The following is a 26415-nucleotide window of genomic DNA, read 5'->3' on the forward strand; positions in this document are numbered from 1 at the left end:
CATACACTTGAACACAAGTTATTGTCTGGAAACTAGAAAAATGCTTATTTTTGGCCCCTTTTTGGCCCCCAATTCCTAAACGTTTAGGGCAATTACCCCCAAACTCAAACCCAGCTTTCCCTTTGTGATATGGAACCTTGTAGTACAATTTCAGTAGATCCATACACTTACACACAAGTTATTGTCCTGAAACTAGAAAAATGCTTGTTTTTTGCCCCTTTTTGGCCCCTAATTCCTAAAATATTGAGGCAATTACCCCCATCATCAATTCCAGCCTTCCCTTTGTGGTTAGGTACCTTGCAGTACAATTTCAGAGAGATCCATACACTTGAACACAAGTTATTGTCTGGAAACTAGAAAAATGCTTATTTTTGGCCCCCAATTCCTAAACGTTTCGGCAATTACCCCCAAACTCAATCCCAGCTTTCCCTTTGTGATATGGAACCTTGTAGTACAATTTCAGAAAGATCCATGCACTTACACACAAGTTATTGTCATGAAACTAGAAAAATGCTTGTTTTTAGCCCCTTTTTTGGCCCCTAATTCCTAAAATTTTGAAGCAATTACCCCCAAAATCAATCCCAAAATTCCTTTTGTGATATGGAACCTTGTGGTTCAATGTCAGAGAGATCCATACACTTACACACAAGTTATGTCTGGAAGTTACAAAAATGCTTATTTTTGGCCCCTTTTTGGCTCCTAATTCCTTTACTGTTGGTACCATAACCCCCAATCCCAACCTTCCTTTTGTGGTATTGAACCTTGTGGTAAAATTTCATAGAGATACATTCACTTAAACTAAAGTTAGAGTGCGAAAACCAATGTGTCTTCGGACGACAACGACAACGACGACTACGACGCCAACGTCATACCAATATATGACCACAAAAATTTTTTTGCGGTCGTATAAAAACCTAACACGAGTGCACACGCTGAAATGTCTGGCCTGCTTTACTTGAGATATAGGTTTTACTACAAGTTAACACATAAAGTTGACATTATCAATTATCCATTAAAATGAAGTCAAGGTCAGATGAACCCTGCAAGATGTGCCTGTTCACCATAATAATTCCATGCAACAAATATAGTTAACCTCTATTGTTAAAATATCGGAGAAAAGATCTAACTATGAAAACAAAGCTGACCACTATATATATCAAGTATTAAAACAAAACCAATAAACTTTTCAATCTTTTAATATACATATTTATTTACAAATCTTCTGATTAAAAACATCAGAATTATCATTAAAGGAACAATTTCTTAACATGACAGAAACTAAACAAAACAGTTAGGATATAGGATTTCAATGATGCATAAAGTAACAAAATAATTTCAAAACCAACAAATAAAAAATTCGGTTTTCATCTTTACCTTTTTCAAATTTTTATTTAAAATATGTAATTCTTAAATAGTTCTGCATAAAACTATCTTTTACTCATCATTAAACTGAATCCTATTCTTCGTCTAAAACGGGACTTTTTATCTCTCTCATATAACCGTAAACTGTAAATTCAGAAATTATTGCGTGAATTTATTATTGCGATTTTGTCATTTTAGACTAAAATGCGATTTTAATTTTTGCGATATTGAGAAAAATCCTGTTAAATTCATATAAAAAATTCAAAATGCGAGTTTACATTATTGTGATTATAACCCTGTCGCATTTTTTGCAATAATAAAAACATCGCAATAATTTCTGAATTTACAGTAAATATTTTTCATTTCCCCCCAGTTTTTACACCACAACAAATAAGGATGAACATATGTGATTTCTTATGGCCAAAAGATATTACATAAACCTGTCTGGAAGTCAAAATTTAATTTTTTAATTTATGAATCAAAGAAGATGTGGGGTATTTTGAACATGTCAATCTCTCTTAATATATACTAGTAGTGATAATCTTAACGAACAACCATCTTATCTGCATTTTATGCTCATTTTTTTATGTCAAATAAAACAATTCTATCTTCCCTTTTATCAGCTTTAAACTTATGCGACAATTTTGAACTGCATATTTTTTGCAATTAAGTATGATGACCTAAATTTCTTGAAACAAATTTTGAAAGTATGTTTAACTAGGCTTCTGGAAAAATTACAAAAATCTGTTGTTTATCAATACAAGTGAAAACAGTGATTATAGTGTTAAAACTTGTGACAGTATGATATTCAAATTATAATAAGCCTGTGACCATGTACATTTTAAACATTTTTGTAAGTATCATCTTAAACTGACTAAAAGCCCTCATAATTGACCATAAATTGTTATTTTATTAATCTAATGTCAGACTTTGGCACTAGATGTTTCTTCAGATATCTAATAATAAAAATGTAAAATGTTTTGACAAAGTGCATAAAAATGTACCACCGGTGTAAACAACACACACATACACAACTTTTCTTTGCTATATACCATGATTCCAACTTGCACTGTATACATTTTATCTTGCATTCTATTTGATACTAGCGAATTCAATTTTAGTGTACTTACTATAAAATTGTGCATCATAAGGTTTTATTTTCTAATAAAGGGCATAAACAATTGACATGACAATAACTTCAATAATTCAAGTATAAAATAATTTAATAATATTCATTTAAAACAAGTAGAAAGACTTTTTTAAAGTTTTTTAAGTAAAAATTAAATAGCTCATGATATTATAATATCATATGGTATTTATACATGCACTAAAAAAATTAAATCTTTTCAAACTTTTATCAAAAAAAAAAAAGAAAAAAAAAATTTTTGTTGTAGAAATCACTTATATGAGAATTCACTGGTATCTTTAATAATGAAAGGCACAATCAAGAATTCTTAACAAAAATCATTATCTCAGAACATCACAAATACAGTTTTGAAAGTACATTATTAAATTCATTATCTCGATCAAATAAATGTAGTACATACATTTTTGAAGGTGTTCTTATATATTTGAACACTTAACATTATACGTCTTTCCAATGAATTCCACAAACTCACAATTAACCATGGCAACTGGAATTAACAAACAAATGAACTTTTACTGTATCAATTTAATATATCTTGTTACTTATCTCGTGTAGTACGAACATATGGGATGTTTTAATAACAATTAATTAATAATGGTTATAGTATTCATTGTTCAGATCATCTTCATGTATTACTATACACTATTGTAGCATATAATCTGTACAAAGGGAGATAACCTAATCTACATCACAATATTGTGGATAAGTCATGATAAGATCTGGATTAAGTCTGAGCAGGGAAGGGATTGTCTATGCACTAACTATCTAATTATTAGATAATTATATTTTAATGTAGGCTTTACTAGCATAAAAATTGCAATATACTGTTTTAAAATGAGTTTAGATAATGGCAAACAGTGGATTAAAGTTTAACAAAAATTATGACAGTAAAAAAAGTTAACATCAACAATACAAATATCTGCATTCTAATATAGTACTGAAATGTTGAGAAATATTGTTCCTGATAACTGCATATAATCATCACTAACAAAATATATAATTCATATTAATACTTTTAGATTAAAATGTTATCTTTAGGTTTTGTGTTTGTTTTGGAAATGCTTATGGATAAAATTTGACAAACCAAAAACAGTTTTAAGGCAGATGTGGGTTCTGTAAAATTTACTTATGGCAACAGAAGTTATAAATATGTAGTAAAAAAAACCATTAACCAACAGAATCAAATTTGAATTATCCATTACACATCAGTTAATAGTGTTGAATTAAAAAGCTTTGTTTTCATCAGTTAAACATAGGTATTCTATTTAGTTTTGACATTCACAATACAATAATATGAAATATGAGATGCATATAAAGTGATCAATGTCAATTGGTGATCAAATTAACGGATGATATGTTTCATAAACAAAACCATTATATGGTTCAATGATCAGATCATTTTATGAGGAAAAACTAATTTTATTTCATATGAAATCTCTCATTCTTTGTTCATACCTCATAGCACTATTAAAGTTATCATACATTCCATACAGTTCTATTTATAAACATGATGTAAGAATCTCACTTATTGCTACAACTTTTTACATATGTACATGGTTAAAATCTAGCCCTCATCACCGATTTGATGTTGATCTTGATTTTTTCTCTGGTGGGTCTCCTTCATCTTCCCTGTCGTCCTCACTATCTTCGGCAGACGATCGTTTCAGTGGTGATGAGGGTTCTGTTTTAACGTTTTTCTGTTGTTCTAACAATCGTAAAGCAGCTGCCTGGTTGGCAGGAATTAACAAATTCTGTAGACTCAGTGTGGTAGGAGTCAGTCCACTAGAAAATATCAATCACAATAACTTCACTTTAATATACATTTAAAACGTTTATCCACTTTAATATACATTTAAAACATTTGATAAACAAGTTGGAAACTCATGAAGTATTTTGTCTGAACGCAATTTTTCTCTAAAAGCTGCAAAAATATTCCCGTTATTTTCATTTTCAAAGTTACTTAAGTACTGTAGATAATAAATGGATTTTTGTTTTTTGTTAAATTAACCCTTTTATATTAGTTTGAGACAGCAAGCTTCGAGTTTCCATTCCCAAGATTATTATTGATTATAATATTTTATTTTGCAAATTGCAAGATAACAGTATAAAACATTTGATTACAAATATCTTTTTCTTTCTCTTCCAGTCTGTGCCAAAAACTTTTTGAAGCACTGGCCCATAGTGCTAGTTGAATAGATTAAAAACACAATTTGTGTCACTGGTGAGGATCAGGAAGTAATCTGAACCTGCTAGGAGGGTATGGGGCATGCCCCCCAATTTTTTTTTTTTGAAAATTAGATGTTAAATCCTGCATTCTGAGGGTACATTTTTGTATCTGGAAGTAAACATAACTTATCAAAAAAAGTTTTTTTTTTCTCCAGGTCAATTGAAAAATTCTCATTTTCTCCAATAAAAAATTAATATAGTTCTTTTGCCAAAAAAAATCTTTTTTCTATAAACTTGTACCATTTCAAGTAAAAAGACTCAGCAAAAAAAATCCACATTTTTAGCATAAGAAAATAATATTCTCTGGCACTTCTTTGGGATCAGGAGGCTAGGGGGTGGGGCATTCATTTCTGTATTCTTTAATTATTTATGCCATTTTTCTCCATTCTTTATATTTAAACACCTCATTTTTCTTTATTCTTTTATTTTTTGGTTCATTTTTCTCTAAATAAAATATTCTTTATGTTTTTTGCCCATTATTCTCTTTCTTTAAACCCCCATCACCACCCTCCTTTATTGTCACTTTCGTTAATTTTGTTTAAAAATGTCTAAATTGTTTTTCTGCATACTAGCTTTTTTTCATCTCGAAACTTCTCCAGTTATTCGTGTAGGCATTTTCAACTTCTCAATGTTTTACCTTAGATAGCCCCCTGTTTCCATTTCAGCATCAAATGAGATCAAATCCTTGATTGTTTGTTTACATTGAGTGGTATTTATAGATTGTGTTTATTGCAAGCACATGGTCGAGCCTCGTTCTCGATTTCGTTGGTAATTAGTTGACGACTGGTTCCCTTTGATTAGAAGGGAAAACATGTACATGATAAAATAGGGATACCAGTAACGGATGAAAACAAGGTCAGCGACAAATTTGTAACTTGTTCTCATAGATTCAATAAAATACTGGGTACAATTTCGCAAACGATTTCAGATGTTCACTAGTCCGATCGGGCAATTACCAGTGCTTCTGCACAAGTCCGATGAGATTTTTACTAGACAGGGGCTTTGGGCTACCGCTTAACGTCGCAGACTGCTATTCATGTTCATATTTCATATGTTTTGTTAAACTGTTTGGTCTGCTGTTTTATAAGCAGATCAAGGTAAAAGCCTCTAATGATGTGACTATTGATTAGGAGGTCCAAGGACCTTAACTTACCTTGGTGTCAATGTAAGGCCAGAGGACTGTATGGCTGCTGTCAGTGGTCCAGGGTTTTGATTCCAAGGGGCCAATAAGTTGGCCAAATCAGTGCTATCTATCCTTAAATCACCTGTAATCATTAACTAATGTTTAATCTCAATGAGGTGTTATTTACCTCCTCTTTACACTAATGTTTAATCTCAATGAGGTGTTAATGTACCTCCTCTTTACACTAATGTTAAATCTCAATGAGGTGTTATATACCTCCTCTTTACACTAATGTTTAATCTCAATGAGGTGTTATGTACCTCCTCTTTACACTAATGTTTAATCTCAATGAGGTGTTATGTACCTCCTCTTTACACTAATGTTAAATCTCTATTATGTGTTGTGTACCTCCTCTTTACTTACCAAACACAATAAATTTCTCTTCTCCCAACACAATGCAACATCATTGATTGCACATGCTCTCCATAACAACATAGTAAAAATTAAATCAAATCATAGGATTTTTTTTTTATTAAACTCATAATTTCCTAGTTTTAGCACAAACATTTAAATTAACTAAAATTTTGATACATCTTTTCTTAGATTTACAGGGTTGTAAATACAGTCAAAAAGCATTGAAATGACGCAAATTTTAAGTATAAAGCCCTTAAGCTTTATCACTCCTCTAATACTACCCAAAAAAATAATAAAATGCTCCGCAGGGCGCAGCTTGATACGACCGCAGAGGTCGAACCCTGAACAGTTGGGGCAAGTATGGACACAACATTCAAGCTTGATACAGCTTTGCATTAAGATTGTGATTAAATATTTGACACAGCATAGGTTTCTGACTCAGAATGAATGTGGTCTAAGAACTTAAAAATTTTAAATTGGACATTCACCTATTATGGTCCAATATCCAAAATCTAAATACATGGTTAGATTCAGCATATCAAAGAACCCCAAGAATTCAATTTTTGATGAAATCAAACAAAGTTTAATTTTGGACCCTTTTGACCTCAATGTGGACAAAGTTGATAACGGGGCCCAAAAATCAAAAATCTAAATACATGGTTAGATTCAGCATATCAAAGAACCCCATATATTCAATTTTTGTTGAAATCAAACAAAGTTTAATTTTGGACCCCGATTTGGACCAACTTGAAAACTGGGCCCATAATCAAAAATCTAAATACATGTTTAGATTCAGCATATCAAAGAACCCTAAGAATTCAATTTTTGTTAAAATCAAACTAAGTTTAATTTTGGACCCTTTGGACCTTAATGTAGACCAATTTGAAAACGGAACCAAAAATTAAGAATCTAAATACACGGTTAGATTCGGCATATCAAAGAACCCCAATAATTCAATTTTTGATGAAATCAAACAAAGTTTAATTTTGGACCCTTTGGACCTCAATGTGGACCAATTTAAAAAGGGGCCCAAAATCCAAAAACTAAATACACGGTTAGATTCAGCATATTAAAGAACCCCAAGAATTCAAGAATAAAACCCCATTGAAATTGGTCAAGAAATAAGCAATTTATACGAAGTATCTTCTTTTGCACAATACTGTGCAATTAAATATTTCTTGCTATTGCGCAATACTGTACTATTGACAATTTCTTGCTATTGCACAATATTGTGCTATTGGATATTTCTTGCTATTGTGCAATACTGTGCAATTGAAGATTTCTTGCTATTGCGCAATACTGTGCAATTGAAGATTTCTTGCTATTGTGCAATACTGTGCAATTGAAAATTTCTTGCTATTGCACAATACTTATTATATAATAATTTACACATCCTGTTTGGTGTGTATCTCCTACCATATCATTATTATTTGCTTTTAAATATAAATCAGAAATAACCAACTTAAAATGGAAAATTTTAAAAGAAAAAAAAAAGGAAAAAAAAAAAATCCCCCCCCCAAATTTTTTGAACCTCCTTATGATTCATCACCCCCAAACTCAATCCCAACCTTCCCTTTGTGGTATGGTACCTTGCAGTACAATTTCAGAGAGATCCATACACTTGAACACAAGTTATTGTCTGGAAACTAGAAAATGTGTTTTTTGCCCCTTTTTGGCCCCTAATTCCTAAAATATTAAGGCAATTACCCCCATCATCAATCCAAGCCTTCCTTTTGTGGTATGGTACCTTGCAGTACAATTTCAGAGAGATCCATACACTTGAACACAAGTTATTGTCTGGAAACTAGAAAAATGCTTATTTTTGGCCCCTTTTTGGCCCCCAATTCCTAAACGTTTCGGCAATTACCCCCAAACTCAATTCCAGCTTTCCTTTTGTGATATGGAACCTTGTAGTACAATTTCAGAAAGATCCATACACTTACACACAAGTTATTGTTATGAAACTAGAAAAATGCTTGTTTTTTGCCCCTTTTTTGGCCCCTAATTCCTAAAATTTTGAGGCAATTACCCCCAAAATCAATCCCAGCATTCCTTTTGTGATATGGAACCTTGTGCTACAATGTCAGAGAGATCCATACACTAACACACAAGTTATGTCTGGAAATTACAAAAATGCTTATTTTTGGCCCCTAATTCCTTTACTGTTGGTCCCATAACCCCCAAAATCAATCCCAACCTTCCTTTTGTGGTATTGAACCTTGTGGTAAAATTTCATAGAGATCCATTCACTTAAACTAAAGTTAGAGTGCGAAAACCAATGTGTCTTCGGACGACGCCGGACGACGCCAACGTCATACCAATATACGACCACAAAAATTTTTTGCGGTCGTATAAAAACTAGGTTAACCCTTCATCAATAAATACAGTAAACCTACATTATTGAGTAAAGTTTAATGACTGAAAGGCCAGACCTCATTAATATGAGTCACAGAGACAGCATTAACAGTTGGGATCTACTTAGTAGCATGCCCAATAAAAATGATGATCATCCGGGAATTTGTTTTTGATTTGCTTGAACTCTAACCACCCCCCCTCCTGTATTAGTACAATTTTCATTACTTACTAGGTAGTAGGCCAGAAGGTAATGCTGAAGGAAGTGATGTATTGATCTGTTGACTTGGCGTGGCCTGTGAAACTAATGGTGTGTCTAATGATCCTGATTTACTTGAACCCTGTAAGAGATGTAAACATCAGATAAAATCATTTGAGAAGTACACTAACTAATATTTGAGTGCAAGAAAGTAAGTCTATCATACAACTTTTGTGTGGCTGGTATCTGATACTATAAGCTGTTTTTGTTTTAAGTAACTGCAAGCTGTCATTGATAAGGTTTATTTAATTTAATATTTCTTTATATTGCCCAGTTTTTGTTTAAAGTTACCGTAAGCTTTCATAATGGTTCGTCATATTGCCCTGTTTTTGTTTTAAGTAATGACATTTTACTTATAGTATAATTTTCTATTTTGTCATAAGTCTGTTTTTCAATAACCCCAATCATTCAATAACGTATTATTACAACTATTGTCATGTGCTTGTTTAAAGAATTTTTTTTTCTGACATTGATTTTGATTGAAGACCATTAATTTTGATCTAGTGTTTTTCTTACAGGAGGTATTGGGAGGGTGTGGCATCTGTGTTCGCGACTACCTGCTGTAATTTAAGATCAGTTCTGAGATTCCTCTCTTAATAAGACCATTTCGAGTTATTTCCTTTTGAACAAAACCAAAATTTTAATGGCCAACATTTTGATGAATTTCATGTTTGAACATTTTTGAAACTACTGAATACAAATACAGTTTATAATTGAATTGAATAAGGACAACAGCGACTTTGTATCTATGCCAATTTCAAAATGAAGACATTGGTTGTACTAATTTTGTTACCTTACTCCTTCAAAGTTTAACAAAAAATTCTGTTAGAAGTATTGATAATACAATTTATTTTGAATGACTTTTACACTGTGGTGACAATGGCTCTTTGATCTTTTTAGGTACAACTACACTTGAACGTTAGTTGCTGTTTTTCAGTTAGAGTTTATGTTTCTTTCTTGTTTTAACCAGTGCCAATGACAGACCTTTACCATATGTAGGCTTAAATAAAATATAATCAATCTCAATTTTTCTTCTGTTGCTGTTTGTGATTCGCTCTTGTTCTTACCTGTCCTGATTACAATGTGAGTCTGTCTTGTTCTTACCTGTCCTGATGATGATGCGAGTCTGTCCTGTTCTTACCTGTCCTGATGATGATGTGAGTCTGTCTTGTTCTCACCTGTCTGATGACAATGTGAGTCTGTCTTGTTCTCACCTGTCTGATGACAATGTGAGTCTGTCTTGTTCTTACCTGTCTGATGACAATGTGAGTCTGTCTTGTTCTTATCTGTCCTGCTGACGATGTGAGTCTGTCTTGTTCTCACCTGTCCTGATGATGATGCGAGTCTGTCTTGTTCTTACCTGTCCTGATGACGATGTGAGTCTTGTCTTGTTCTTACCTGTCTGATGACAATGTAAGTCTGTCTTGTTCTTATCTGTCCTGATGACGATGTGAGTCTGTCTTGTTCTTACCTGTCTAATGACAATGTGAGTCTGTCTTGTTCCTACCTGTCCTGATGATGATGTGAGTCTGTCTTGTTCTTACCTGTCCTGATGACAATGTGAGTCTGTCTTGTTCTTATCGTCTAATGACAATGTGAGTCTGTCTTGTTCTTATCTGTCCTGATGACAATGTGAGTGTATCTTGTTCTTACCTGTCCTGATGAGGAATCTTTATTGGGATCTTTACTTGGTATAACAACTCTAAGTCTTGGTTTTTCTTTTTCAGCTTGTGTCTGTGGTTGTGGGTTTGTTAACATCTGAATCATTTCTTTGCTGAGACTAAGTCCTGAAGGCAGGACAAATCCCCTACTGGGAGTCTCTGATGTACTTTGGTCTGTATGCACAACCTTTACTGAAATCAATAATAAAACTTTATCATATTTGAGCAGAAAACTGAAATATCAATTACAGCATATTCAAACTGTGTTGTCCCCTGTTTTTTCAAATATCACCATGGCACTAAAAATAAAATGCACCGCTGGGCGCAGCTTGATACGACCTCAGAGGTCGAACCCTGAACAGTTGGGGCAAGTATGGACACAACATTCAAGCTTGATACAGCACTGAATTTGGATTGTAATTTAAAAATATTTGACACAGCATAGGTTTCTGACACAGAATGAATGTGGTCTAAGAACTTAAAAAAATTTAATTTACCTATTCAAACAATATCATTATTATTTGCTTTTATATATAAATCAGAAATAACCAATATAAAATGGAAAATTTTAAAGAAAAAAAAAATCGCCCCCCCCCCAAATTTTTTGAACCCCCTTATGATTTATCACCCCCAAACTCAATCCCAGCCTTCCCTTTGTGGTATGGTACCTTGCAGTACAATTTCAGAGAGATCCATACACTTGAACTCAAGTTATTGTCTGGAAACTAGAAAAATGCTTGATTTTTGGCCCCAAATTCCTACATGTTTAGGGCAATTACCCCCAAACTCAAACCCAGCTTTCCCTTTGTAATATGGAACCTTGTAGTACAATTTCATAAAGATCCATACACTAACACACAAGTTATTGTCCTGAAACTAGAAAAATGCTTGTTTTTCCCCCTTTTTTGCCCCTAATTCCTAAAATTTTGAGGCAATTACCCCCAAAATCAATCCCAGCCTTCCCTTTGTGGTATGGTATCTTGCAGTACAATTTCAGAGAGATCCATACACTTGAACACAAGTTATTGTCTGGAAACTAGAAAAATGCTTATTTTTGGCCCCTTTTTGGCCCTTATTCCTAAACGTTTTGGGCAATTACCCCCAAACTCAATCCCAGCTTTCCCTTTGTGATATGGAACCCTGTAGTACAATTTCATTAAGATCCATACACTTACACACAAGTTATTGTCATGAAACTAGATAAATGCTTGTTTTTTGCCCCTTTTTTTGCCCCTAATTCCTAAAATTTGGAGGCAATTACCCCCAAAATCAATCCCAGCATTCCCTTTGTGATATGGAACCTTGTGGTACAATGTCAGAGAGATCCATACACTAACACACAAGTTATGTCTGGAAGTTACAAAAATGCTTTTTTTGTCCCCTTTTTGGCCCCTAATTCCTTAACTGTTGGTACCATAACCCCTAAAATCAATCCCAACCTTCCTTTTGTGGTATTGAACCTTATGGTAAAATTTCATAGAGATCCATTCACTTAAACTAAAGTTAGAGTGCGAAAACCAATGTGTTTTCGGACAACGACGACGACGCCAACGTCATACCAATATACGACCACAAAATTTTTTTGCGGTCGTATAAAAAGCAGTTTCTGTATTCTATTATAAAAACAAATTCCTGTAGCACCATAGTACCAAATATACAGAGTAACAGCAACACACTATATGAGGTATTTAGCTATACCTTACATGCCAGAGTACTGCATGTTAGAGAAACAGTATATTCAGTGATTTTTCCGGCGCTCATCATTTTTGTTGTTTACAAATAGATTTTCAAAATGACAAAAGTTTTTCTGACCAATTTCGTCACTAAAATTTGTTAAAATAAACAAATATGTGTACGAAAATCAATAATTTAATCCTGGCAACATATCTATGACAATTTTACGACCCCAAGCTAATCAATGGACACATCAGGTGTCATAATTTGTTGTTACAGGTAATCTGCTTATCCGATGGGTCATAACGATCCTCAAAATTAATTAATTTGTAAAATAGAATCAGTCAGTCAGCATTTCGATTTTAATAAAGTTATCGTATTTACTATTACCGCAATTTGCAACAATGGTAGGAGCAACTTTAATTATGAGAATTTCATTTCAAGAAAGATTACTCAAATCTAATTCTTTTTCTCCGTACTGATAGACCAACTCAAGATCTGTCTTTATTCTTTTACTTTTAGGACATTTAGGTTTGGGTCTTTTCAATCATGGTACATAGATAACAAGGTCTTTGGATTTTGTTTACCTGACTGGGTACTGGATGAAGGTGACACAGTATGTGTAGTATTAGGTTGTAACATGACAACAGAAGAAGTTGATGCTTGGCTAGCTTGTTGTTGGGCCTGTTGCTGTAAATTTTGTAACTGTTGTAGAGCAGCCTGTTGTTGTAAGGAGAAGGCTGCATTCTGTACAGGTTGACCAACAGGAACTGTAACATTCATCTGTTGATACTGTCCTTGATTCTGAAGCAAATAAAACAAAATAAAATGCTTTGCTGAGCGCAGCTGGATACGACCGCAGAGGTCCAACCCTGAACAGTTGGGGCAAAAATGGACACAATATGCGCTTGATACAGGTCTGAATTTGGATTGTAATTAAATATTTGACACATAATAGGTTTCTGACATAGAATAACTGTAGTCAAAGAACTTAGAATTGGTTATATGATTTGAATTTATATTCAATTTTTTGCTTTTGTGCAATACAACATGCTGTTGCGTATTAAAACCCCCCCCCCTTTATTTTGCAAAAAAAAAAATATTTGAAATTTTCTTTTTAATTTCTGAAATCTGAAATGAGAAAAAATTGCACCCCCCCCCCCCCCCCCCCCCCCCAACCCTTTTTCCAAAAATAAATTCTTTCCCTCAAGATATGGTCATAATCTCAATTCAAATTTCCAATGGAGTTTCCAACCATAATTACCCATTTAAATACATCATAAAAGTCTTAAAATAGAAAATGACATACATAATCATGGCTAAAATTAATATATTAAATATTCCTTAATCAGCATTTTTAATTGGTTACTTCTAAAAATAAATTGACAGCTAATCACCTCAAGACAATACAACATTTCTTTATACATAATTTAAAAGCAGTGTAAGAGAGGTAATCCAAACATAACATTGTACTTTTTTTTAATTGTCCATAAACCAGGAAACCCTTGTTTTCCCCCTTTTTTTGCCCCCTAATTCCTAAATGGTTTGAGCCATAACCCCCCAATGACAATCCTAACCATCCCTTTGTGGTATTAAAACTTGTGGTATAATTTCAGAGAGATCCATACACCGTTCCACAAGTTATTGTCTGGAAAATAGAAAAATGCTTATTTGGGCCCCTTTTAGGCCCCTAATTCCTAAACTGTTAGGACTACAACACCCAAAATCAATCCCAACCTTCCTTTTGTGGTTATAAACCTTGTGTTTAAATTTCACAGATTTCTATTTACATTTACTAAAGTTATTGTCCCGGAAACCAAATGTCTTCGGATGATGCTGACAATGCCGCCGCCGACGAAGTGATACCAATATACGACCACAAAATGTTTTGCGGTCGTATAAAAATTTAATTATATATAATTTTCCTTCAAGTATTGTTGGGATCTGACCAAATCTATTCCATTTTGAAATTTTCTGGACAGCATGCAAAAAAAAAGGTATCTTAATTACTGGATGCAATATAATAAATTAAAGATTTATGTACCAGTATACATTTTAGTATAACTTGAGTGAACTATAAATATTCCTTAACGAAATAGATTCCAATAATCACTGTAATTTCATCTGATGGCTTTTAATTATCTATATATAGCTACAAATATTTAATCCTTATAAAATCAATGAAAATTCAGAAATAGCAACAAGTTTACAAGAAATTAGACCAAAATAGATCCATGATAGCTATATATTGTATAATCTGGAAGCATCAAATGAATTTAAGGTGCGACTATTTACATCACATACATGTACTGAATATTAAATTACCTTCACTGCTTATAAATGTTTAATATAAACCATGCGTAACTGGAGATGTTTTATGTTTTTGTAAAAGAGAATTCAACTTTTATTTTTCGGAATGAAAACATCTGTAATTGCAAGGCTTTAAAAAAATTTCATTACATGAAATGTAGACAAGTGATAGGCTAAATAAACTGTTAACACAAAGATATGTCTCGCCTTTTTGTAATTTTGATAATGCAAATGTTGAAATTAAAATAGCGATACTTTTAACATGTAAGCTTAAGTTATGCAAATATTCAAAGTCAAAGAACCATGACTGAAGGTATATATATGGCTAAACAATCTCCACGGAAATGAGATGTGCAAAAGCCAATACAACTGCATACCAAATACCACTAAATCATCATAAGTCTTTCCTTTAAACAAAACTAAACACAAACATTAACTTAACATTAGTGGTTCATCTTAAACTGACCTAATCACAAACTAATACATGTAAACTGAGCAAAAGTTTCAAAGTCAATAGACCATGACTGAGGGGGCAGAGCCAAATAATCTCCATGGAAATGAGATATGCCAATGCTTATACAACTGCATACCAAACATCATTGACCTACCACTAGTGGTTCCCCATAAACTGACCTAATCACAAACTAATACATTTAAACTGAGCAAAAGTTTCAAAGTCAATAGACCATGACTGAGGGAGCAGAGCCAAATAATCTCCATGGAAATGAGATATGCCAATGCTTATTCAACTGCATACCAAACATCATTGACCTACCACTAGTGGTTCCCCATAAACTGACCTAATCACAAACTAATACATGTAAACTAAGCAAAAGTTTCAAAGTCAATAGACCATGACTGAGGGGGCTGAGCCAAATAATCTCCATGGAAATGAGATATGCCAATGCTTATACAACTGCATACCAAACATCATTGACCTACTACTAGTGGTTCCCCATAAAGTGACCTACAAATGTAATCACAAACTAATACATGTAAACTAAGCAAAAGTTTCAAAGTCAATAGACCATGACTGAGGGGGCTGAGCCAAATAATCTCCATGGAAATGAGATATGCCAATGCTTATACAACTGCATACCAAACATCATTGACCTACTACTAGTGGTTCCCCATAAACTGACCTAATCACAAACTAATACATGTAAACTAAGCAAAAGTTTCAAAGTCAATAGACCATGACTGAGGGGGCTGAGCCAAATAATCTCCATGGAAATGAGATATGCCAATGCTTATACAACTGCATACCAAACATCATTGACCTACTACTAGTGGTTCCCCATAAACTGACCTAATCACAAACTAATACATGTAAACTAAGCAAAAGTTTCAAAGTCAATAGACCATGACTGAGGGGGCTGAGCCAAATAATCTCCATGGAAATGAGATATGCCAATGCTTATACAACTGCATACCAAACATCATTGACCTACTACTAGTGGTTCCCCATAAACTGACCTAATCACAAACTAATACATGTAAACTAAGCAAAAGTTTCAAAGTCAATAGACCATGACTGAGGGGGCTGAGCCAAATAATCTCCATGGAAATGAGATATGCCAATGCTTATACAACTGCACACCAAACATCATTGACCTACTACTAGTGGTTCACCATAAACTAGACCTAATCACAAACTAATACATGAAAACTAAGCAAAAGTTTCAAAGTCAATAGACCATGACTGAGGGGGCTGAGCCAAATAATCTCCATGGAAATGAGATATGCCAATGCTTATACAACTGCATACCAAACATCATTGACCTACTACTAGTGGTTCCCCATAAAGTGACCTACAAATGTAATCACAAACTAATACATGTAAACTAAGCAAAAGTTTCAAAGTCAATAGACCATGACTGAGGGGGCTGAGCCAAATAATCTCCATGGAAATGAGATATGCCAATGCTTATACAACTGCATACCAAACATCATTGACCTACTACTAGTGGTTCCCCATAAACTGACCTAATCACAAACTAATACATGTAAACTAAGCAAAAGTTTCAAAGTCAATAGACCATGACTGAGGGGGCTGAGCCAAATAATCTCCATGGAAATGAGATATGCCAATGCTTATACAACTGCATACCAAACATCATTGACCTACTACTAGTGGTTCCCCATAAACTGACCTAATCACAAACTAATACATGTAAACTAAGCAAAAGTTTCAAAGTCAATAGACCATGACTGAGGGGGCTGAGCCAAATAATCTCCATGGAAATGAGATATGCCGATGCTTATACAACTGCATACCAAACATCATTGACCTACTACTAGTGGTTCCCCATAAACTGACCTAATCACAAACTAATACATGTAAACTAAGCAAAAGTTTCAAAGTCAATAGACCATGACTGAGGGGGCTGAGCCAAATAATCTCCATGGAAATGAGATATGCCAATGCTTATACAACTGCACACCAAACATCATTGACCTACTACTAGTGGTTCACCATAAACTAGACCTAATCACAAACTAATACATGAAAACTAAGCAAAAGTTTCAAAGTCAATAGACCATGACTGAGGGGGCTGAGCCAAATAATCTCCATGGAAATGAGATATGCCAATGCTTATACAACTGCATACCAAATATCATTGACCTACCACTAGTGGTTCACCATAAACTAGACCTAATCACAAACTAATACATTGTTGATGCCGCCGCCAGAAACAGCATACCTATGTCTCGCATTTTGACTCTGTCAAGGTGAGACCAAAATGTGGTACACCATGGCCAATAATACATGTAAATTAGAAACTGGTTGTAAAATGGTCAATATTTACTGATTAATAAATATAACATGTAAATTAGTGACTGGATAAAAATATCAGTATTATGTGGTCCTTCTAAGATACATGTCAATTACTGATACATATTATGTGGTCCTAAAAAAGTACATGTAAATAATATATTGGTTGTGAAACCCTCTCTATCACTTAAGATTATCTGTTACCGAAATGTTACTTGTAAATAAGTGACTGGATGATAAGTTGTGAAACCCTCTCTATCACTTAAGATTATCTGTTACCGAAATGTTACTTGTAAATAAGTGACTGGATGATAAGACAAATCTGAACTGTTACTCACCACTCCCTGCTCCATGGCTTTTTTGAAGTCGTCATCTATTTTTTTGTATTTTTCCTCAGTCCTTGGTGTAAGTACATAGTTGTCATCATCATCTCCATTTCCATCACCAGAGATGTCTTTTTTGTTCAGCATCTAATCAAAATCAAACACATTAAATGTTCAATCTATATAAAATAACAACTGTGAAAACTAATGCATATTATATGTTTATGTAAGAAAGAAATCTTATATTACTATGGATTGGTGATTAACCTCCGCTGGTAAATAAAACATTCATTTCAGGACGAGAACATGTACATGCTAATGAAACACAAATATGAACCCCACTTTGAACTAGACAGACAGGCTCAGTTGAATTTTAAATGTGCTAGTATATGGTCAGTTAGAAGATATGTCAATGTATGGGAACATCTGAATCTGAGCCAAACAGTCTTTGCTCTTACTTAAAATACAACTTTCTTAGCTGACAGGAAAGTCTCTGGTTTGACCCAGCTGGAGATCCAAACCATGACCTCCTGCACGAGACAAACATGATATCATATATAAACTGTTGTATACTTCGAGTCTAGATATTACATAAAAGTTACTTAAAAGAAATTCTAAATTTCTGACAAACTGTATTTGAAAATTTATCAAGACCAGACAAAAAATGTGAAGTACCTTGATACAGTAACTTAACCTTAGCATAATGTAAATATATATCACATACAAAGTGACATTACCTTGGCATAATCTAGATACAAGATATTTGCGTATGAACTGATAAGATATACTTCTTTTTTATTATGTGTTTTACTTTAAGTACATATGGTCATTTGAACATCTATTTTTTTCTTAGGAGTCAGGTGTGGTCTGTTGAAGTCTGACCTAAGTATTGACCCTTTACCTCTACAATATCCTTGTTTGTTTGGCTGACAACTGTATCATTATACTCAGTGTATTTCAGTAATACTCTGTCCATGTCAGAACTAGCATACTGGTACAGCTTGTTATTGCTGGTGAAAATAATCAGAGCTATCTCACAGTCACACAGGACACTTAATTCATATGCTTTCTTCATCAATCCAAACTTTCTCTTGGTAAATGTAACCTGAAAAAGACACACTACCAATCAAGTACACAATTTTCTTTGAACTATCCTTTTCTTTGTAAATGTCACCTGACAAAAAACTCACTTATCTGATAAGCTTACTTTATCAAACCAAACTATTCTTTGTTTATTACACATGTACATAAAAAATATACACAGATACAATTGCTATATGTTACTTAAATATGTATAACTTTTATTTTAGTTAAGAAAAGTCACATGCAATTACAAACATTTTAATAAACTGTTTTACCGTACATATATATACACACGTCAAGTTCTATTTATACATGTACATGTAAGAAGACCCATTGGTGGCCTTCGGCTGTTGTCTGCTCTTTGGTCGGGTTGTTGTCTCTTTGACATATTCCCCATTTCCATTCTCAATTTTATATACATACACTGTATCCTTCTTTCTATTACTTATACCAACAAAAAGCCCTTAAGGGATTGCTGCAGTAATTAAATGAGATTGACATGTTACAGTGTCTAAACCATCATCAAGATAAAAACAATAAAGAAACCACACATTAGTACACAAGAGTGCACACGCTGAAATGTCTCGCCTTCTTTACTAATCATTGATATTATGTTGATAGTCCTAAATATAAAGCTTTATTACAACTGTCACATAAACTTAACATTAACCAAGTAAACTAAACATTGACCAATGAACCATGAAAATGAGGTCAAGGTCAGATGAACCATGCTAGGCAGGCATGTACAGCTAACAATTCTTCCATACAACAAATATAGTTGACCTATTGCTTATAGTTTAAGAAAAACAGACGAAAACACAAAAACTTAACACTGAGCAATGAACCTTGAAAATGAGGTCAAGGTCAAATAAAACCTGCGTGACTGACATAAAGATCATAAAATATTTCCATACACCAAATATAGTTGAACTATTGCATATTGTATTAGAAAAAAAGACCAAAACTCAAAAACTTAACTTTGACCACTGAACCATGAAAATGAGGTCAAGGTAAGATGACACCTGCCAGCTAGACATGTACATCTTACAATCATTCCATACACCAAATATAGCTGACCTATTGCATGCAGTATTAGAAAAAAAGACCAAAACTCAAAAACTTAACTTTGACCACTGAACCATGAAAATGAGGTCAAGGTCAGATGACACCTGCCAGCTAGACATGTACACCTTACAATCATTCCATACACCAAATATAGTAGACCTATTGCATACAGTATAAGAAAAACAGACCAAAACACAAAAACTTAACTATAACCACTGAACCATGAAAATGAGGTCAAGGTCAGATGACACCTGCCAGTTGGGCATGTACACTTTACAGTCCTTCCATACACCGAATATACTAGACCTATTGCTTATAGTATCTGAGATATGGACTTGACCACGAAAACTTAACCTTGTTCACTGATCCATGAAATGAGGTCGAGGTCAAGTGAAAACTGTCTGACGGGCATGAGGACCTCGCAAGGTACGCACATACCAAATATAGTTATCCTATTACTTATAATAAGAGAGAATTTAACATTACAAAAAATCTGAACTTTTTTTTCAAGTAGTCACTGAACCATGAAAATGAGGTCAAGGACATTGGACATGTGACTGACGGAAACTTCGTAACATGAGGCATCCATATACAAAGTATGAAGCATCCAGGTCTTCCATCTTCTAAAATATAAAGCTTTTAAGAAGTTAGCTAACGCCGCCGCCGCCGCCGTAGCCGCCGCCGCCGGATCGCTATCCCTATGTCGAGCTTTCTGCGACATAAGTCGCAGGCTCGACAAAAATCAAGAAGTGATCACAATTTAAATGAAATGTTTTTTTTAATTTTCAATATTTTTCCTCATTTCAGTGGGCGATGTGCTTTTCCACTTGTCAAGATCATATATGTTTTTAATTTTATAAACCTTTTGCAGCTTCCTAATTAGGCACATCTGACCTTTAATGGTATTGACCACATGTACATTAGTTCGACTTTTTACCTTTTATATGTAACTCTTGTGTGTTGCTAGATGAAATTACTACAGGGAGGGTTTAAGCATACATTATATGATTGAATTAGATCTTACTTCATGAATTTAAGTTTTAAGTGTCATCTTCCCCTCCATGTTTTTCTTACCTGTCTGTTTCTTTCATCGTTGATTCGGGTGATACTAATCTTCTTTCTTCCCATTTTGTTTGTTTTATGTTTAAGTTACCACCTGCAACAAATTCATTATTATTAAAAAAAATTTTTTTTAAATTCAATCGTTAAAAGCTAGCCTATAATGGTTTAAACTGAAAATCCCCTGACAAATTACTTCCTTCATTCAATCAATAGCTGTTTTTTTTTCCTTTTACTTTGCACACATTAAACTACTAATGACGAAACAGAAATATCACTTCATAATTCGACATACATGGATGTATTTTGGGATATATGCAGTATACATGTTATAATAAATGTACAAATATGCAGTACTTTTAATGTACTGTTGGCAATTATGTACAATGTACAATGTACACCCCTCCATGTTCTGAGTTATTGTTTAATTAACTATAAATATTCTCCTTTGGTTTAACCTGATATAAGTATTAATAGAACAAGCATATCGTTAGTCACAATATTTACATAAACATGTACTTAATCTGAGACTTATAAAAAAATTCTCATATAGTTCTCACACTTTACCTGTACATATGTAAATACATAAGCTGTAATACAAAATAATGTAGTAAAAACTCTTACAAACTGAAAGGACAAAAATGTAAATACCCAACATTAATCCCCAAAGAAGGTCATTGTCTATCCTTGGTCACTGTAAATCTATAATCATACTTAGAAATGAACCACACATCCGTTACCATTGTATATTCTTAAGACGTTCTTATTGACAAATTTATTTTTCATTAATAACATAACAAACCTTGCAATGTTTAGTCTATATTAAATTTACCCAAAATACACTTAAAGATTTACCTGTTTTAATTTTACCTGTGTATACCTGAGATCATGTGAAATATATCTATCTACTAAACATGTCATGGCATGACACAGTGAGTTTTGGTGAACTGGGAATTTCCATTGTAGCTATTTATAGGGGTGACATCAGGAAGCTAAGAAGTTACTTTATTGATTTTTATCTAGCTAATATCATTGATTTGAATACTAGAAGAATACTTCTATATGTTATAAACTGTATATTGACATAAAAGTTACAATTCTTGTGTCACCAATATCCAAACTTTTCTATCTATAGATTTCATTTTAGTCCCACCCACTTCTAAATGTGATGGTCTATATAAAGAAGATAAGAATAGTATTCACACAATATTTTTCAGTATTATCTTGAAAACAAAAAGCTTGGTGATATTTATTTAAAGGATTCTTTTTGCTTTGTGCTGAAAGATCAGGTACCAAGTTTGGTTATAGTTCTAAGGGTCAGGAACCATAAATAACCAAGTTTGGTTATAGTTTTAAGGATCAGGAACCATAAATAACCAAGTTTGGTTATAGTTTTAAGAATCAGGAACCATAAATAACCAAGTTTGGTTATAGTTCTAAGGATCAGGAACCATAAATAACCAAGTTTGGTTATAGTTCTAAGGGTCAGGAACCATAAATAACCAAGTTTGGTTATAGTTTTAAGGATCAGGAACCATAAATAACCAAGTTTGGTTTTAATTTTCTTAGGGTCCGGAACCATTAATAACCAAGTTTGGTTTTAATTTTCTTAGGGTCAGGAACCATAAATAACCAAGTTTGGTTTTAATTTTCTTAGGATTAGGAAACATAAAAAACCAAGTTTGGTTTTAATTTTCTTAGGTTCAGGAACCATAAAAAACCAAGTTTGGTTATAGTTCTAAGGATCAGGAACCATAAATAACCAAGTTTGGTTATAGTTCTAAGGGTCAGGAACCATAAATAACCAAGTTTGGTTTTAATTTTCTTAGGATCAGGAACCATAAATAACCAAGTTTGGTTATAGTTCTAAGGATCAGGAACCATAAATAACCAAGTTTAGTTTTAATTTTCTTAGGATCAGGAACCATAAATAACCAAGTTTGGTTATAGTTCTAAGGATTAGGAACCATAAATAAGATTTGTTTGAATAAATTCAAAGTTAAATATTCTAAAATTGTGTGGACACTTATGCTTTTTAGCAATGAATAAAAAAAGTTGTCATTTTCATTTACAGATTGGCCATGATATAGACTCTTTGTGCTCAGGCGGTGTTGAGCAAACATCAATCAATCATTTACAAATACCTGATGCTTTACTCATTTACTAGCTGTATTACATGTACAAATAACTGATGCTTTACTCATTTACTAGCTGTATTACATTTATATGTACAAAAAAAAAGTTAATTGAATTCTATCACTTCATTTTTAAGTTTAATCTTATTGAGAAAAATTCAGATTTGTTCATGTATAATTAAGAGTTGGTGGACAAAGCCTTTGTCAAATGAATACACTATATATGATGAGAGTGTCAAACAACTTAATTAATAAATAAGTCTTCTTATACATGAATATAATGTACATCTTTTATGTATTGCATTTGCAATTGATCACTAAATCCTCTTAGGGATTTATTCTAGGATTTCATATTGCCCTGCATGTTTCCCCAATATTACCCAATGGTTCGACCAATACTCATATAAATCAGGTATTTGCCAACCCTGTCTTTACATGAGGAGCGCATTCAGCACAACTCCATCAAAGGGTACCAGTAAGGTATCCAGACCAGTAAAATTTAAATGGCAAAGCAATATTGTAGCTAGCAATCCACAGATGACTATTATATATATGTATAAAATAGTGCAGCTAACATTTGAGCATTTCCCCTTATGATTCTTAAAAAGACTGAGTCCTGGAAATACAATGTAATGTAACAGTTAAATAGGTTGTACAGTGAATAATAGTTGCTGTAACATCTACATTAATTGGTCTCTGCAGCTGGTGGACAGTTGTCTCATTGGCAATCATACCACATTTTCTTATTTTCATATTTATACTGATTGAGAATTTGGGTAATTCATAAATTGTGTACATGTATTGACCTCAATTTGAAAATCAATGTTAAATACATTGTATATATACTGGTAGCTTGTTTTATATTAATTAGCAGAACAAACTGAAGGTTTAGTAACAAATAAATAAAGGGAAACTGCTCTAAAAGTTTGAAAATTTTTTTGTTTTTGAATTTCACTTGCAGAATAATCTGAAATGATCCTTTTTAAATATTTGGCTCTTCAAAGTTCTGTCTTGTATTGTTCAAACAAGTTCATTAGTTTTAATTTTGTCAGCCAGCATGTGTGTGTAAAAAGATACATGAACTGTTATTATTTTATAAACTCAAATAAGAAAGAAAAAATATTTGAAAACGTAATTAATATATTTTTCAGATCTGAACACTAAGTTGCTTTATAATATATAGACAATTAACATCCAGTCAACATAACAAATTTCCCCAAAATCATACATGTACATGTAGTTCCAATGTTAAATGAATAAACAAATCATTAATATCTAATATGGAAAATCTTCTGCAGTATGAATGAAAAAAAACTGTCACAATAAAAATGGGACTTTTTTCCTCTTTGAATGGGATGAAGTCATGCAATGTATTTTTTATCTAAAAAATGTGTTACATGGCCTTTTTTTCACATTTTAAAAATTAAATAAATTTTAACTTCACCAATTGCACTCAAAACTTTTATATTTTCTCTCCTTCTGGCTTTATAGATCTTAAATTCATGATCTATTTTTATGCAAGATCAATGCTTGCAGTTTTAAACAAGGGATCATGCATATGTCCTTTTGCAAGTTTAAACTTCCACAAACCAGGATTGCTAGATCACAAAGATGTTGTACTTCTACCGGTTAGTGACCACCGTCATCATGTTGTAATACTGCAATGAAGCAACTATGCACTGCCTTACATTTGATTCATTATATTCTAAATAAATCTTCATAAATAAAAGTTAGCTAAATATAAATTTTCATAAATAGACAACACGTGGTATAATCAAATCTGGGTAAACAAGACGTTACGATGTCTCCTTGTAATCGTGTCGCCCACTTTCGATTTCAAAATCGATCACCATGAACAGAACTGGTTTTGTAATTATGAAATTGGTAGTTTTTACTTAAATAAAATAGTCTAAATCTTCAAATAAGACGCCATTATATTTTGAGAGCATACTACTGAATGGGCGGGTAATGGAATTTGTCTATGTAGACAACACACCAACCTAAATTGAAATTGTGCCAAATTTACGCGGCCCGTTCACTGCCATTTTGGGTGGATGTATCCTTGATGAAAATATTGGAGACTAATTGGTTTAAAACAATTAAAATACTGATATTTACCTTATAAAAATAACTAAGTTGCTATTTTTACTATCCAGTAGGATCTTGTCGAATAAAATCTTCAACTTCTGTGCTATTTTAGGCACGGAAAACACTATGGTATTTATAGCGTATCCAATATGGCGATTATTCCGCGTAAGAAATATTGTTGGCATCACATGACTATAGCAAATTATAAAAGATTAAAGTTAGAGATCATCAAATACTTTTATCAATAGACGAAATCATTTATCTATATTTTTCGAAGTTTTTCTTACGTGTCAATCAGTATTTTATTAGGAGAAGACAAAAGACAAACGGACTATGTTGTGTCTAACAGGTGCCCGTGTATATATCCTGTTACAAATATGGTAACCGTTTGGATCACCTGGTACCCCTTCATGCTGAGACTTGCAATATCTGTTTCCCCTTACAACAATGAATGAAGAACCCAGCAACAATTTCGAACATAAAAATGATTGAAATTTTATAAATATTAATAACTGTCGTGATGTATAAGAACCAACAAATTCTAGCGACATTAAAAAAAGACAATAGACCTGAGGGAGTTATTAAAAAAAGCGTGACTGGTTTCTGGTTCTACTGACGCTTAAGGAATTTGAGGCTCATTATGGGAATTTTGTTTGGTGGCAAACGTTTGATTAAAACAGGATCATCGGAAATTACAACTGTGAAATTTTGGACAGTAGATGAAATAAAACTTAATTTCGACTCGCAAATGATTATTAAAGAAAAACATAGAAACTCTTTCCGGCGTTTATCTGAAAACATTAAACTAATTTCATAACTAACATTTGAACTGCGACTAAAATTCAGCCGGTCTTTGATTAAAACAACACTTGTCACCGGTAGAATGGTTTAAAGAAACGGTAACCAAACTCTAGAATGTCCCAAACTATGTTGAATGCAAATCTTTACAACATATTCAAATTATAACTCAACCGGCCTCTTTGTCTTTACAAAAATACACTGTAAAAACTGAGGAACATGTACCTCGGAGGAAGTACAGGTTTCTGGTTTTTTGCTCTCACGTTTTTGTATTATTATATATAACAGTCTTTATATGCCAGTGCTGACTTCTTTTCAGTTTTGAGGTAGCACAAGTAAAACTTCGCGTTCATGTATTATTATCATAATTCACGCAGTGTTATCTAATTGTGGATACTTTTAAGATTTGGCACATTGCGTGCCCGCTTAACGAAATGTCCGTGCAAATACGTCGATAAACTTAGTATAAACTGACTACATAAGGAAAAAAATAATATATATATATTCATTATGCATAATCATGAGAAAGAAAAGAAGTCCAATTCAGTTTACGTCACATG

At 33.1% G+C, this 26415-nt stretch overlaps 1 protein-coding gene across 4 annotated transcripts; it reads right to left on the reverse strand.

Annotated features, from left to right (window-relative positions):
* Positions 1 to 1180: 1180 nt before the first annotated feature.
* LOC127733844 (myocyte-specific enhancer factor 2C-like) lies at positions 1181 to 25216 on the reverse strand. 4 transcript variants are annotated; one of them, XM_052243255.1, is made up of 9 exons: positions 25088 to 25216; positions 20850 to 20931; positions 18529 to 18732; positions 17643 to 17774; positions 12806 to 13022; positions 10537 to 10736; positions 8857 to 8965; positions 5889 to 6000; positions 1181 to 4291 (listed from the first exon to the last, which is right to left on the reverse strand). In XM_052243255.1, exons 2-9 carry the CDS (start codon positions 20901 to 20903, stop codon positions 4084 to 4086), a joined length of 1236 nt encoding a protein of 411 aa, XP_052099215.1. In that variant the 5' UTR covers positions 20904 to 20931; positions 25088 to 25216; the 3' UTR covers positions 1181 to 4083. The 4 variants fall into 4 exon arrangements, with proteins under 4 accessions (XP_052099215.1, XP_052099217.1, XP_052099214.1 ...); XM_052243257.1 differs by lacking the exon at positions 25088 to 25216 and adding an exon at positions 24970 to 24987; XM_052243254.1 differs by lacking the exon at positions 25088 to 25216 and adding an exon at positions 21690 to 21742.
* Positions 25217 to 26415: the final 1199 nt, after the last annotated feature.

The sequence above is a fragment of the Mytilus californianus genome, unplaced genomic scaffold (assembly GCF_021869535.1).
Source record: "Mytilus californianus isolate M0D057914Y unplaced genomic scaffold, xbMytCali1.0.p SCAF_3, whole genome shotgun sequence".
NCBI lineage: Eukaryota > Metazoa > Mollusca > Bivalvia > Mytilida > Mytilidae > Mytilus > Mytilus californianus.